The following is a 16,626-nucleotide window of genomic DNA, read 5'->3' on the forward strand; positions in this document are numbered from 1 at the left end:
CAAAATTTGTCAATTTTTCTCGCCGCTTGTTAGGTGTTATGTGAATGTTCACTTTAGACTGAGTATCGATAAGTCATGAAATTTAAAGTTTTCGATGAGATTCTTCTGAATCTTTACCAGTGTGACACACAAAGAAAAACTTTGCACTGAATCAACTAACTCCAAGCCAATATTTGAACATGAGCCATGTGACACTCTGTCTTCATTCATATTGTGAGTGATTCTGCCAAAATTTTTAGACCCAAAATGTAAACAAGACAAATGTTAAAAAAAAACAAAACCTGAACACCCCTCCTTTCCCTGTCACAATTCTCATAAAATTTAATGGTGAATTTATTTTGCAAAATGTCTGTAAATCCTACAAAGAGCCAACACATAATAAAACGTGGTTTTACGACTGCAGCTTTACAGCACTGTGAATTCAAGGACTCTATCAAAATAGCTGGGGCCTCTCTTAGGACGGGAATTCAACTCATCACGATATTGCCAGCTGAAGCATTTTAAGAAGAGCAAAAACTATGAGTTAGCACATCTTGGGAGATAAGGATGCTCTTCTTGTCTTTCTTGTTCCACTTCTTGTGTTCCGCCCAATCCCTTCTCTTTAATCCCTTCTCTTTAATCCTCTTCAACGCCCCTGGTTTTGTAGCCTAAAATGATTTTGATAAAAGCAACTTTGTTCCCATTACATCACAGCCAGGCTTTTTACACAACCCTTGAAAGAATTGTACTTTTTACAATTTACAACATGTACAGAGAGCCTAAGTATGTTCAATGCTTCCAACAAATGTCAATTAATTGTACACAGGAGCATAACTCAGCACATGAGTTCAAAAGAGGATGTAAAAAAAAGTCTGCACCACAGCCCTGGGTAAAAAACCCCAAAGATACACACACAAAAAACAGAAACCAAATCGAGAACAGAAAGAAAAGACATCTTGAACAATTAGTCATACTAAAGACCTTGGAAAGAGTTCCATATATAGACAACACTAAATTTCTCTCTAAAGGTTATAACAACCATCAGAAAGTGACAAGCCCAACAAAGTGAAATTTAGTTGAGGAAATTCTGAAGCATTTACCTAATAGGTTTTTCAGACAATCTCATAGGTTTGTACACAGGGCCATCTAGTGTTGTCCCTATATGGAACTGTTCTCAAGACCTTCTATAATAAAGTCCAAATGAAAACATCATTCCAAGATTGTTTACTTTGGAGGAAGAAACATTTCTTTTGCTTTCAAACTCCCAACTTTCACATTGATCTGAATTCCTCAACAATTTGATTTCCCAACTGCGCCGCAGCAGCTGTGGTTAGAACTGAACTTTTAGCCCTCTATATCAATGCAGTCAGCTTCGACAGAAACACTAATTTTAGTTCTGTAAATATCAGGGAAATTCCTTAACAGTGAGCATGTCCTGCAGGATGTGTTTGGCAACATCCAAACCATGCCCAGCATTGACAAACTTTGTAAAACTGAACGATGCATTCTTGGTGACGATCCTGCATCCAACCTGAAGTCAATCTGTCGAAGCCAAGTCGGACCGAACCCTCCAAGAATCCTACACAAATGAACTCTGGAGTTGACAGGATTTGGGCTGGTCAGGGTAAACAAAAACTCCAGCTGCAATACAGCACGAGCAAACACAGACAGGGGAAGAACGGTTACGTTTGTATGTTCCTCTTCCAATGAAAGCAAATATATTTTCATATTTGTTAGAAACTATTTTGTGCCAGTAAACACAACCCAGCTCCTCGATGCTCTACGTCATCATAATGCCCAGAGTGAGATTTCCAGGGTAGTGAATACAAATGCCCTAGCAATGATCTCAGTAATACAATGACCCCTACATTCCTGCTGCGGGTGGACACGGGGGTGACATTGCTGCTGGTTACAACACACCTCCACACATTGCTGTCATGTACAGACGTAACAGGACTGTGTACACGCTACAAACCTATGGACTGTCACTCTTTCCAAGGACCTCTTGCACATAAATATCACTGTGTGCCTGAAATGTTTCCTTGTGGGTTTCCCAAATCTAGTCTTGATCTCCGCTGTGGCTTCAGTGTCATAATTAAGTCTCCGCATGGAGAGCCATTTAAGCTTGAGACACGATCTTTTTCAATTGATTGGGAAACCTCAAATTGTCTGAAATGAGACCAAGGCTGGGAGGATTCTCATTTGCTTCAAACAGTAAAAGGTCAAGATTTGACAGTGAAGCTCAAGACAGAGCCAAAGACTATGCAAACCAAAGATTTGCAAAAACCCCTTCTTTCTTGCAAGTAGACCAGCACCGGGATATTACTGTCCAACCACAGAGTCCACAACTGAACTGATTTGCATTACAAGACGTGAGAATTTACCTGTCTTTCAACTAGAAAAACTGTACAGAGATTTCAGGACACATCTTGGGCACGGACCCTGAGAGTCATAATCGGAAAGCACAGTACTATTTGACATAAAGGTTGTACACAGCAATAGTATATTGTGAAAAGGGGTCTATGCGCTCCGAATGTGAATCAGAGAAGAGGTTCGATATGCAATGTGTGTGAAGTGGTTGACGGGTGACTTTTCATTTATATGTGCACAAAAACCCGGCTTGTGCACTGTGTTCAGAAGACATCAGTGGCACTTAGGCCTTTGCCTAGTGTCTAGAAACAAGGGCCACGGAATGCTTCAATGCAGTTGAGTAGTCAAGGTTTTTATGAGAACATTATATTCTTCCCTGCCACTTGGACCAAGTTCCATTAGCAACCGTTTGTCAACTGCGGGTCACTTTTGCCTGGTAACCTATGCACAAACTATACCCTATGTACCAGGCAAAAATTCGACCGGCGGTTGGCAGACGGTCACTGACTTGGTCAGAGATGGAGTGGCCAGCGAGGCGGTTTATTCTGAGGAGTACTCTGGCACCAATGAGCTGTTGCCATCGTCTTTGGCCGTGTCCTCTGAGCGTTCGTCATCTTTCTTCCCATCTGTCTCTTTCTCCTCATGGTCCCGTCGTGATCGCTTGCTGTGGCGGTGACGGGAACTCCTATGGGCCTCATCGCTATCATGTCGTCTTCTGCAACAATCCCGGTAAGAAATTAATTAAGACAATGACTTCAAAAATAAATGTAATAATCATAAATTTTTAAAATTTATAATGCTCCTTGGATCCGATTTCTTTTTCGTTTAAGTCCTGACCTGGACATTGCCAGATTATTGTATCGTAATTGGAAATTTGATGTTTCACTTCAAGTTTTTGGACCAAGTTTCGGGCCCATGTCGAAATGAGTACAATGATAAAGCAAATCTGTATCATTGGCATAAACCTGTTCTACTCATGTCAGGAACAGACTGATTGACAGTAAGGATCGCCACCTCAATCTCAACACAAAGCTGTTGGCAATGCTCTGTCCAAAAAACGCTTTTCAAAAGTCAACATCTGCTTGTAGACATTATCAAAAGGTAATGATTTCACACAAGCCTGTAAGAACACTTGGCCCTTTGAATGTTTGGTTAAAGTGGTTTTATTTTCTCCTGTGAATGACAAAATTCATGAACAAGTCTTTGGATTGTACTCCTGTTCGATTGGTGCCACAAGCAAACTATGACCAATGGGGAGACTCTGACAGAAGGGGACGTTGGAAAGATGTGGCCAATTTGGGGATGAATGATCGGTCAGCCACTGTGCAGTGAATGACTTCTCTTGAAGCCAGTTCCCCTCACCTCCTTGACTCCTTGCCGTCCCGGCTGTCTCTCCCCCTGTCTCGCTCTCTGTCCCTGTCTCTGTCTTTCTCCCGCTGCCTCCTGTCCCGGTCCCTGTCCCGGTCCCTGTCTCGGTCGCGGTCCCTGTCCCGGTGCCGATCGCGGTCCCTGTCTCGGTCCCTGGTGCGCGACCGGTCCCGGTCCCTGTCGCGATCCCTCTCCCGGTCTCGCGACCGGTCCCGATCTGACCGGCTGCGGTCTGGAGACTTTCTGTCGTAACTGGGCAAGCAGTGGGAACAAAAACCAACCAAGACTTGACTGAGCTCAATTACAAACGACGCACATATGAATGAATTGCAACTCCATAAGTATTCTTCTGACTCTTAAGACAGGCCTTCCTTGGAACTATCTTCCACAACCTTCCACAATGCAAGAAAACCCCTGCCTCATTCCCTGTACTTAACTTTCAAACAGCATCAAGCCTTATGTAAAGTACAAGAAGCTGGGCTCTACCTTCCTCAATCCAACACAAACATCAAAGCGTTCCTGTTGGATTTTGAAAGATTTTGGAAGGTTAGGATATTTACAAATGAATCAAGGAGAGGCTGTCATTTTAAAATGATGGCAATGATTTCATGCTTACTCTTCCCGACGGTAGCTCCGTACTTCTTTGTGACGATAGCCATCCTCACCACTACTCCTACACAAATAACGCGAGAGAGAAACAGTCTATTTCAGCAATGGATAAAAACACTGAAATCGCAAAGACAAAGTTAACAGTGAGTGAACAACAAAACTAGACAATGAACTCAAAGTTTCTTGATGAAAGCAAAGACCTAGGAAGTAGAATTTTTTTAGATTTTTTTTTTAAGTCATTTTTACACCACAACACAACCAATTAAAACCTGTATTTTGGTACTGGAATGGAACACAGGGAACCAACCACTGCACCCGGTACCCAGTTCCATGTGAACAGTTCTACAAGCTGAAAATTACTTGAAGAACAGTAAACTCAAATTTCCTACAAAAAATCAATAGTCAACTACATTAAGTACAATGACTCACTGACGTAAAAAATTAGGTCTTCATGACTGAAATGCTGCTCAAGGTCAACTCATAGTGTGGGCCAATGACAAAGTCAAATGGTTTGACTTGACCTTTTTCTTTTATTCGAACTCTCCAGCTGACCTCTAGAATATATAAATTGGCACAGCCCTAAAGCTGCCCACTTACGTGCTGATGTCACTCTCGCTAGTTGGGCTCTGCCCCCTGAAGTAGGGCGTGGGTGTAATGCTGGGCCCTCTGTCCCACATGTCAGGGGGCGAGGGGCCTTGGCTTGGAGGCGAGAGCCCCTGGTTGTACTGGGGTTTGTAGGACTGGTTCTGGCTAGTGGACTCTGCAAGAGTCAGGAGAGGTGAGCATTTCTGTGGTCAATATTTCTCCGTGTTGATTCAACCCCTTGTACTTACCTTTCCACAGCAATGTTGAAAAATTTTTGATCAACAGAAAGACTGCTCTCTTCAATCAAATTATTCAAAAGCTGTTAAAGGTATGGCAATGGCCTCTACTGTTGGTGTACTAAATACCGATCTGTACTGTGAATAATGAATTAGTTCGCATGAATGGAATTCAACTGCATAGTTCAGGTCTATGGATCTATGTGTTTATCAATGCCAATATTAAGTTTGTCAGTAAGTAAGAGACCAGTCAACGCAAAATCACAAAGAGGGCATGCTCTTAACTCCAAAAGACCATCTGCAGTGCTTGTCAATTTTTGGTCAAGTTGTTTAGGAAATCGTTGCTATAAAGAAACTCCCTAAATTCTCCTGTGCAGAACGCCAATGGCACAGTCGTAGCCATTTTCAAGGCTCGTCTAGTCCAATGTATTATCTCACTCCATATATATGGCTTTTTTGGCTACTTGTACTGTTTGATGTTCTTGTAATAAAAGGTCTATCCCTATTGAGCCAGATGTACCACCTTGAAGTTTGAGAAACGTGTCTTGGCCAAACTTACCATTGAAATAAGGCGGCCTTTCCCCAAAGTTAGGCGGCGGTCTCCGGGCGTCAATCCCCTGAGATCCTGGCCCGGGGCCCGGACCGATCGGCCCTGTCCCGCCCATCTGATTAGGGGGCGGCATGGGACCCGCCAGGGAATGCGAGGGCATGCCACTCTGCTGAGGCGGAGGCATGCCCCCTGTGGGGTGGGGGTAACTGCCCCCCTGGGGTGGGGGCATGTTCATGTTGGGTGGCGGCATGTTCATGGGGGGCCTTGGGGGCCCGTTCTGGCCGGGAGGCATGGGGCCCCCGGGACCAGGAGGAGGGCCCCGCGGACCAGGGAAATTCTGTCTAGGAGGGGGTCCGTCTAAAAAACAACAGAAACAGAAAAAACGAAAACTGCTGCAGAGATTCATTCAACAGTGATCATTTTACAGTTCAAGTAAGCAGGAAAGTCACTCTGCTAAACAGTTTTGCTTTGAACATCATACCATTTATCCAAACTAAGCAACCTAAAGCTTCAAAGAACACAGCGATGCAAACAAAGGGCATATTCGTTGTACCTGATTATCAAGCACCACTGTAAAGAATCAAGAACTGGGCTGAACACATTTTTATCCTAACCTGACAATTTAATAGACAGCCGGGGCTTTCAAACAAAAATTGCCCGATTAACTTGTGTTAAAGACACTGACACTTAAAACCCAAAGCCAGCTATATACAAAATGAATCATTAGTCACCAGAGTAGCTAGTGCATCGGAACCAAACCCTGCAATGTAACTTAACAACACTCTGTCTACTACAGGCCGGGGGGTGAGTGGCCACTTCAAAATAAAAGCTGAAAACAGCTGGCAAAAAGCTGAAATGTATAAAAGTGCCCATACTTTTGTACAGACCAGGTGTACAAAAAAGCTGAAATTCAGCGTCAACATCTACACACAAGAAAAGGCTAAAATCAGCTTAAAAATGCTGAATTCTCACGCCACTGTACAGGATCACTTACCAAAGCGCTGAGGAGGAGGTCCGTAATTCTGTGGGGGTGGACCAGACATATTGGGATGAGGCATGTTCATCCTGGGTGGTGGGGGGCCTACAAAGGGTAAACGAGTTCAAAAACGACGGTCTTCCAAATTATGGTAGGCATATTGTGATTCAAACCTTGTGTTACATCAGCAGTTATGCTTGCATGCAAAACTGAAAAAAAAAATGCTTCAGCTTTTGTGAAAAATATAAGATTAGGCCTAAAGGAACAAGGCATCGTGTTTTCTTGCTGAAGGGGCACTAGCATACTTGAAATGTCTGCAGACCTTTTGGGCACCCAGACACTTCTTAAACCCTGTGATGTAGTTTCAAGTTTTCATAACGTGGTTGCGTGACTGGCCCGTTTTGCCCAGGCCGGTATCATTTTTGTGGTTTCGGAGCGCAAATTCCTTTCTAATGGCATTGAAAATTGATCAGAGGGTGTCCTCTAGCCTCTGCAACTATTTACACTCGCAGAGAGAAGGTAAATGTAAGGTCAGAGTCCTTTTTTCCCAGTCTGTCGCGATTTGAGGGGTCCACAATAGCCAAGCCACCCGGCCAAGCCACAATCAACATCCCCCCCACCACCACAATGAAACCAACCAAACATGTTCCTAAACACATCAAAGAGACCGAAAATGCTTTTCTGGTATGGGTCGCCCAACAGTAACAAAAGACAGGCCATGGCTTGGCCGGGCGCCATCCGTGTGAATAATCCCATGGGGCTACGTGGCAGAGACGTTTATAGACGATTGAACAACAGAGGCCGGCTTGCGTATTTTATTTCCTGGATAAGGGGAAGCCCTGACATTAAAGGTTCAGCATGAACAGAGGTAATATAAAATGGGAGGTGGTTGCATTTGGCCGTCAAATCTTTCTAATTGAGTAACTAGCAAAAAGGTACTGGAAAACTCAGGCCAGCTACTCTATGCAGGGTTTTAAACTGTCTTGTTGAGTTCTTGAATGGTTCATGAGTATAAAGTGACTGAATTATAACACAAATCCAATGACTAAAAAGTAGCTTCTGAATTAATAGGCATTTTTATCACTCGATGTGCAGCCCATGAATGCCAAAACTCTCAAACAATCCTCCCGGGGGAAAAGTTCTTTTCAAAACAAAATGCTGGTTTAGTAAGCCCTTGTAAGTAAGCTACATTATCCAGACTGACCTGAATGTGGAGGTGGCATCCTTCCAGGTGGGGGTGGACCCCCAGGCCTCGGCGGTCCCCTGGGGCCTCCCATGGGACCCCCCATGGGCCCAGGCCCCCTGGGTGGCGGTGGTCCCCCAGGCCCTGGGGGTGGCCCACGGGGACCAGGGGGTGGTGGGCCCCCAGGGGGTCTCTGCATTGGTGGTGGTCCCCCAGGGGGTCTCTGTGGGGGTGGGGGACCCCCCATGGGGCCCATTCCCATTGGGCGGGGGCCCTGCATGTTTGGAGGTGGCCCCTGCATGCTTCGCGGGCCGTAGTTGGAGCTGGGTGGGGGCTGGTTGGGGCTTGCAGGAGGAGGTGGCCCCGACATACCAGTCTTGTTACTGATTGGCCAGAATAAGAGAAAAACAGTAAAAGTGAGGCAATTCGAATGGAAGCATGTCTCTTTCATTGCATCAATTGCACCACTATGTGACACGTTGTACGCAGACCTTGTGCACAAGATATGTCAGGTCAAGGTATGACAATCCCTTACAGTATGTAGTCACTCCAAAGGGTGATAGATAATTGTGCATTGGGTTGGAGTTTAATCATCTCGTTAATTCATCATTGACACACTGTGCAGGAGGACTGCTAGAACTTACAAGCTATTGGTCATCTTTTCATCACTTCCCACCACCTTGATGCTCTGCATTGCCTTCTGATCAGCTTCATTCGGTCTCCGTCTACCGGCTATGGAGCCAATCACATTGATTGGGCTTGGATACTCACTACGGCTACCCTGCCGTGTTGGGCTGGGCTTGATGTCTACCTTGGCTGTTCCAAAACAGAACAAAAAAGGCCATCTAAATACAACATCAAATACAAATTCGTGCAATTTGTAGATTTTAAGTCCATAAATTTCAGAGCATGCGGGAAAATGGGAAAAAGCTAGAAATGCCATGAGAGTATAAAGAATCCTACAGGATGAAAATTAATGGGACATTGACATTTTTCACCCATCAATGTCTGTTTTCATCCAGATAGCAAACAGACTGATACAGCAAACTCAGCGATTAGTTTGCTCTAGCTAGGGCAAACTGAAACAAGTTTAATGGAACTCTGGCTTAAGACTTATTTTGTGGGATCTTGACAGAAAAGTACTGCATTTTTAAATATTTAAGAAATTTTTCAAAATGATCAACATCTACTCACCAGTTGAACCTTGGCTGTCTTTAGAGTTCGCAGAGTCCTTAAATGGGCAGAAAAAAGATTTGCAGTTCACATTCTAGCACATATCTACAGAATCACGAAACCATGTTTTTAAAAGAAGTCATATTTTTGCTGCAATTCTTGTAATAGATCTCGAGAAATACTGAGAGGAAGAGATGTATACCACAAAGAAACATCAGCAACCTTGTTGAAGTGGGAATTTATGTCTGGAAGTGGCAATTTTTTTTACACTTGGAATTTACATAGCATCGGGTTACACTTCAAGGAATAATAAGTGGGCTCTACATTTTTCTCATTCTTGCAAAATCCCCTAAGGCTTACCAGGTGCATTCAAAACCATCTCAGAGAGATAATTTTGGACAACCATAAGTAATATGTACTTTAGATGGAAAAACTGAATAAGCAGGTCTCATTCAAAGCTGCACCATTAAAACATCTTGAAACATCAAGACTTAGGGCAAAGACATGCTAGAACACTTTTGGGAACAAAATACCAAAATCTAACAAAAAGTCTCACGTGCGAGAAGCTCTTGCCAGAAGGATCGCCACGTAGGCTGTGCTGCTTGTTGCAATAGTTCTTCCACGTCTCCTCGTTGAAGTTGTAATTGAAATAATCTGTCAAATCGGCACCTGTTAACGAAAGGCCGTTGGCCATCTTAGTCTATTACACTCAACTCTGTAGCGACTCCACCCCGAGATGAAGAGCATCCTTACCGGCGGAGAAAAGACAGGGCGATGGGAAGTTTTGTCGACTGGGCTTGTGAACACGCCTGATGCACACGCAAAGAGCATACACTCTACGGCAGGGTCGCGTATGCTCACCACATCCTGCACTAAACTTGCACGAAACTGTTCAACCAAACGACAGTCTCTGCTATAAAAAACCACGCCCTCTCTCGTTCCAACTCGGAGCCAATGCCGTCCCCACTCTTGAAAATGATCCAGCTTTAGTATACTGCTCTGACACAAATAGCCGTTTATGGAGTTATGGAGGTCCAAATATGGTGTCCGGTGCATGGTGTCACACGTGCTCAGTGGGAAACCGCTGCAACCAGAGGCCAGCGGCTGCTGTAAGTGCCTATGTTAGTTTCAGTCACAACCACAACTTTAGGACACAGCCTTTTTGCATTTTTTTTTCACCAGCATTGGGTGATCCTAACAATCTCACCTGGTTTCCTCCAGGGCTTGTCCACGACTGAATCCAGGTCAAAGGAGTACACCCCTACTCCGTTAATGGTACCTTCCGCCTCCAAATCCACCCCTTTGACTGGTACTTTTGGAACGGTCACCGCTGGTGCTGAAATAAAGCAGGGGAAGTATAATGCCACACAGCGGTAATTTTTCGCTGGACATTAATTCCACTCTTTAAAGCAATTAATTGCCACAGAAATCCAACTGTCTGTGAGAATATTTCAAGGGAGGTTGTGACAAAGACGAGAGGAAATGAGAAATTTCTAATGTACAAGTCCAGGGCTGAGAAATTACTGTTCGTCTTATTTGTCGATGGAATCAATGGGCACTGAATGCACTGAAATTAAAAGGTACAAAATTAACGGCATGACCCAAACATTCATAAGGGAACTCATACCCTCTCACAGATCATACGAAAGGGGTCAGGTTTTGGAGTGTTCTGGCAAGATAGGAAACCAGAAGCCTGCCACACAAATATCAATGGAGACTTCACCACCTTAACAATTTTGAGGACCAAACAAAATGTGCTGTTGGGTTTCCGCACAGTGGAGACCATCCAGTTCACTCTGACAAAGGGTCACCTCTAAACTGTAATGCAATTATGGGTATTTCACTACCGTCACCTGAAACAAGCACGATCCAACAAGAGTGAAACCGGCTGAATGAAAAAAAAAATTTAACAGGGTGAATGTGAAGAATTCTAAGTCTGAAATTTTGTTCAGCTCGATAGAGTCTGTTCACTCTTGGACACGAGAGGCTACAGTACAGTCAGGGTTGACTTGTGGCCAGTGACATGAATCAGAGACAATGTTAAGAGATGGGTACTCATAAGGCAAACGCTGGAGTGAATGGTAGATCACTCTAACAGCAATCTTACAATGGCATAGCTACCTTGAGGGGCTGTAGCTGAGGTCTTGTGGTACGTTGAAGTCTTACTCAGACTGTGGGCAGGCTGGCCTCCGTACGAGCTATTGAATGACAGACAAATGTATTTAGTTGGTGAGTTCAATATGGTAGCTTTCAAGTCTAAATAGGTAAACCTTCAGCGGGTCTTACTTTTACATATGTTGTTCTGCAAGACTTAAAAGCATTAGAGACCAATCCTAACAAACTTGTTCTAACAAAACCATTGAGCAATCTTCTCAATGAACGGGGTTCACAGTCAAGGTGAACTTTCATAGCCACGATACACATCAAGGACTTAATTTCAATTTCAACCAAGCCATGCTATGCAAGGCAACCTACAAATGGATGGAAGCAGCAACTGAAAACTGAAAAGGGACACTAGATCATTGTCAACATCATCAGTTTGCGGAGAGGGGAAATACAGGGAGGGGGGGTTTACCCCATGACCCTTGACCCTACTTGGTCATCACATGCCAGGCAACCTACACGTGGATAAAGGGAGCACAAGGCCATGGACTCAACAGGAAGTCCAGACACAACTCTGGTCAATTTTCAGGATGGAAACTTTAGCAGAAAGCCCTAGAGCCCTACAACCTGTGATCCCTCCCAACGCTCCCATCTCAGACTCACCTGTAGGCAGGGGCTGCCTTGATGTCCCCGATGGTCACCTGCACGTCGTCATCATCTTCACTGTCTTCATCGCTGTCGTGATCTGCAGTTCGTCCCATGTCCTCGTCATCCTAAACGAATAAGGTAGTGAAACGGTGAAACCAAAACTCATTTATCACATTCCACATCCAAGTTTATCCCCATGTAAAAAAAAAATTACAGAAAATAGCAGTGAGGTGATACTTGTATAAAAAACTATGTTATCCTTTACCCTGATGCTGCAGGGTCCAACAACATCTAGCTGCAGGCAATAACTCTGTTTAACCATCAAACATCCAACTTGAAGCATCACGTACATATATTTGTGTACATCAAATTGGGAACACCTAATTCAAGCTGGGAAAATTACCTGTTCGAATGTGTTCAAAACGAAGCATTTTGAGAGAGAGAAGAAAAGGCAACACTGTAACGACTGGGAGAGTTCTACAAGAACATGGGCATTGAACAGTCTGAAAGGACCAGGAGGTTTCTGTAGCAGACAGAAGCACTGTGTCGGGAACAGGACCTTTGCCAATTCAGTGACCCTCCCTTAGATGCTTCTCGGAGTCTTACCATTTCTCCTTCCTCTTTGTCCTCCAGCTCAGGCGGGCCATCGTCAGCTAGCACTAGAGGTGGGGCATCTGGCTCTGCAGTTGGACTGACCAGCGGCTCCGCCTCGGCAGGGAGTGAGCTCGAAGAAGCCTCATTCTCACTAAACAGGATGAGCAAAATTAGTTTCACACAAGTTGCAACTTAGAATACAAATGCCTAAAAGCCAGGATCCATTACAAGTCCTCAACACTTTGGAGTATTTTAATGAGTTCACTTCTATTTGGCCAAGCTCCTGGGGCTTGACACTGTGAAGGATGGATTTGCGCCGGGGAGATGTTAATTCATTCTTAGATTTTTGGCCCTGCCGGACGTGTATTATAACACTGTATGCTCGGTGTTTGCCCCGAAGGCTTGTAAAAAATACCACAAGCGTGCTCGGGTGGGATTCAAACCCAAGACCTCCTGCTTACTAGTGCAGACGTCTTAACCACTCACCGAGCTTGCCAGTGTGGACTGGCTGGTTCGAGTCAGATGCAGCAGCGGGTACTGCGAACAACAATTTCCAAGGATGGACTTGCGCCGGGAAGATGTTAATTGATTTTTTAAGAATCTTTTGCCTGCCCGGCGTGTAGTACAACACTGTATACTCCAGGCTTCTAGTTTTAACACCTTGTTGAATTTTGGCTGATTGGGAATGGTCTGGGCTCTAAAAATACCCCAGTTTTGGTTTGTATACTAAAATGTGGAATAAGCCTTTTGCAAGTTAACTTTGAATTACATCTGGCACCCTGAGTTATCGGACTGCACATACATGTAAGTGTAACAATTTGACTTCCCCAGACTAAAGACACTGTTGCTATACCTCATATACCCAGCAAGAAATGAGACCGAGGGGGACCCCCCCAACATGTCCAATCCCTATACACATTCCAGACTATTGTTACTTAATACATCCCCCCAAGATGTCTGAAAGGAATTCCCCAGATTCCTGCGAGACAATGACCAACACAAAGCAGGGGGGTTCTCTCCATCTCATACCTTGCTGCATATGTTACCTCATGAGTTGAGGCAAGCTTTTGCATAGCGACCCCAACCTCTAGAATGGACTGGTCCCTTTGTGCCCTTCTTATCCATTAAAAACAGTGGGCTGATGCAAGGCATCTGTTTAATATGTAACACGAACCACGAGGTATAGCGACAGTGCCTCTAGTGCGAAGAACTGAAATTGTTATGTTCACTTGAATTTAAAGAACACAGTGTACCAGATTTCATTCAAATTATAACTCGCAAACGGTTTATTGGTTTAAGGGATTACACTGGTAGAAATGTTGAGGGAAAAGAAGAAATTCTGACATCCCCTTTGCAGAAAAAATTAAGCAATTCCTTGTTCTTGATTGGGGGATTTTGAGTGGATGATTAACGATGGGCTTCCCTCCCCTCCGCCCGCCCCCCCCCAAAAATCAATAACTTGGGGTTGGGGTCAGATTCTATTAAAGTTGGACACTTACACTTCTGCTGGCAGCTCTGTTGTGTCCTCCTCTGTGTCTGCGGTACATAGAACATTAAAAAAAACCAAATTCAGCCACATTTTAACAGACATGCTTGGTCTAATCTATAGAGAACAAGTATTCTGTGTTCTTGAAGAGACAAAAATATTATTTCTCAAGGAGGTAATAAGTATAAAGCTACAAGTTGAATTGAATAGCATCTAGAGTGGTGACACAGTTTTTACAAGATTCTATCTCAATCACAGTGACAGCCTTCTACAAAAAAAGTTCCAACAGAATGAACTTCAGGAAAACATCTCTTTCCAAATTGCATTTATGCATCAAAACTCACAATGCGCTTATGTGAGACACTTTCACTTTTAAACAGATTTTAAAAACCTGGTCATATTTTGTAATGGAAAAGAGGTATTATGGTAACACGGACCCCTGGAACCCCAGACCATGTGAGTCGATGTGGGTCAGTTTCCTGCATCCTATTCATGATGCACATCTCCAACATGGTGATGCACATCTCCAACATGGTGATGCACATCTCCAACATGTTGATGCACAAACTTCTCAATTTTTGACGTACCAACGCCGGACAACAACGCACAAATATGACTCATATTATGACGGACAGAAAGACACTGGTAACAAAGGAATATCACGGCTATCTGTGTAGAGACCTGTGTTATACATACGTCGGACACCAGGCCATAGATTTGTCAACCTTCTGTGAAGTTTGGGCAGCACAAACTAATACTGTGGATTGTTGCGAGAATGATGTTGAACTTGTACAACACGTGAAAACGTGAGGTGGGTCCGTATACGTACAGTCTCACTTTTCTGTTGTGCTGATCTCTCCGAACTGTGCACATTCCTATGGACTGGCTTTCCTTTTTCAGTGTACTGGGATATCACACTGGCTCCCTAGAAAACTGCACAGCTCAGAGAGATCAATACAGTGAATAAGTGAGATCCTCTGTCCTGGCACACAGATCAGTGTGCAGTTTAATGCTTTCTCCCATGGACACCAATGAAACCTTTACAGGTTGTGTCAAGTCTGACTCTGGCCAATTGTCTTGTTGCATGATTCCCGGATTACGCGAGTTACAGTGCTACAATACCTCTAATCACTTTGGTTGGGCAAAAAAATTACAAAGTTTCTGCTTCCAATTACATGCCTAAATGGGCCTGGGCCTAGGTCAAAAATTTAGTTTGGTCTTTTTTTTTGTGCAGATAGAATGGGAAAAAAAAGTTACCTAACACTGCCACAGGAAGAGAAAAAATTTGCCTGGATCAACATAAAAATATCCTACAGCAGGAAATTTTGTGGAAAAAGTTACCTAAACTGCTGCCAAAGTTTTGGAAGAGCCCATTGGTACATGTAGTATCTTATCGCTCAGTCCGTGTATTACATATGTCTTAACAGGGAACAGCCGTCGAGACGATGAGGGGTCAAGTGTTGTAATGCTCAACGACCTTATTTTAAAGATGGCGACTGTGAGAGTGAGCCCATTAGATTGAATGGATAAAGGCAAAAAGACTGGAAAATACCTGAATAACGTGAGTGAAATCATTCAATAAATGGTTTTTAGAAAGCGGAAAGGTCAAGAATCATGTTCAAGTGCAAAAGAAATTGCGGCCACGATGATAAGTGGGTGCGCCGGAACGTTCAATACGCCGACACGAAATTGTGTATACGGATGTATGGCTAAGGATAGATTGGGAGTGATAGTCCGTGCCACACTAGTGGGGCTAGACTGGCCTACTCCAAAATGTCTGCAATGAGCATGGAGGGTCTTAACCATGTTGTTAACAGTTACAGCAACTCTTGCTGAACAGTGTGCGATTTGGGCTATCATGACAGTTAATAGAAATTGATACATTCTATAAGTTGCCAATAATAATTGTGCAGTCCTTGATTAGGCCATAAACGGTGGTAAAAACTCGAGAATATGGAACTCCAACCATTCATGCTAATGAGTCCCCCCCCCACGTGTCGGAAATACAATCTCTTACCATTTATTAATGTGCAACAACGCATGTGATCGCGCGTGCACACTCACCGAAATTTTACCCAAATATTTGAGATAGGCAGATAAATATTCCTACTTTGAGCTCGGAAAATATGACTAAGAAAACCAGAAAACAATTTGCACCGTGTTACTGCGTAATAAAAACGCACAGTGAGAAAAATGGAGCGAAAAATTACCTCCATACAACCATTGTTCTTCGTCCTCGTCGGCCATCTTGACGCTGATTGGCAAGGAATTGTGGGAAATCTGTTAGTAACCAGCTGAGCGAGCCGGCTCAGGTCGGCCGGCCAGCCGGCGCGGCCGGCGACCGCGGAGCGCGCTCGTTCTAATTAAAAAAAAACAATTAAAGATGCAGCCAAGGGTTGCAAATTTGTTTGAGTAAAATGCGAGATATGCGTATATGTTTTCCCAAGGATATGTCATAACTTATGATGCTGATCATAAATATTTCGGGGCATGCCAAAAAAGGGAGGGGGGTAGGATTAGGCCTATAAACCTTCAAATATTGAATCTATGTTCCACCCCTTCCAGTTTCGCTTCCGGAACGGATATCTTTTTGTGTGATTTATGACACTCACTTATTTCGTAACGTTTCAAATAAGTTCAAACTCAAAAACTAGATAGTTTTAGAGTGTTATTTTCACTTGATGCCTGCTCCACCTTGTGGAAATATGAAATATTTCGTTAATAACGAAGGGCTTCAAGTATGAAGTACAAAAAAAGAAACAAACG

General features: G+C 43.8%; 1 protein-coding gene across 1 annotated transcript; it reads right to left on the reverse strand.

Moving 5' to 3' along the window:
- Positions 1-295: 295 nt before the first annotated feature.
- Positions 296-16,128, reverse strand: LOC110975930 (uncharacterized). The gene is made up of 16 exons (XM_022228811.2): positions 16,071-16,128; positions 13,874-13,910; positions 12,387-12,525; positions 11,796-11,905; positions 11,151-11,227; positions 10,237-10,365; positions 9,586-9,698; positions 9,051-9,087; positions 8,501-8,672; positions 7,878-8,239; positions 6,692-6,778; positions 5,707-6,054; positions 4,924-5,086; positions 4,334-4,390; positions 3,712-3,969; positions 296-3,064 (listed from the first exon to the last, which is right to left on the reverse strand). Exons 1-16 carry the CDS (start codon positions 16,105-16,107, stop codon positions 2,890-2,892), a joined length of 2,301 nt encoding a protein of 766 aa, XP_022084503.2. The 5' UTR covers positions 16,108-16,128; the 3' UTR covers positions 296-2,889.
- Positions 16,129-16,626: the final 498 nt, after the last annotated feature.

This window comes from Acanthaster planci, linkage group LG02 (assembly GCF_054643075.1).
Source record: "Acanthaster planci isolate LZ-2023a linkage group LG02, COTS_SCS, whole genome shotgun sequence".
NCBI lineage: Eukaryota > Metazoa > Echinodermata > Asteroidea > Valvatida > Acanthasteridae > Acanthaster > Acanthaster planci.

Excerpts from the sequence above, each read along its gene's own strand:
- LOC110975930 (XM_022228811.2), bottom strand. The coding sequence starts at position 16,107 with ATGGCCGACGAGGACGAAGAACAATGGTTGTATGGAG. Across the intron at positions 11,906-12,386 it reads ACAAAGAGGAAGGAGAAATG|GATGACGAGGACATGGGACG; the intron begins GTAAGACTCCGA and ends TTATTCGTTTAG. Across the intron at positions 5,087-5,706 it reads AAGGCCGCCTTATTTCAATG|AGTCCACTAGCCAGAACCAG; the intron begins GTAAGTTTGGCC and ends TGACTCTTGCAG.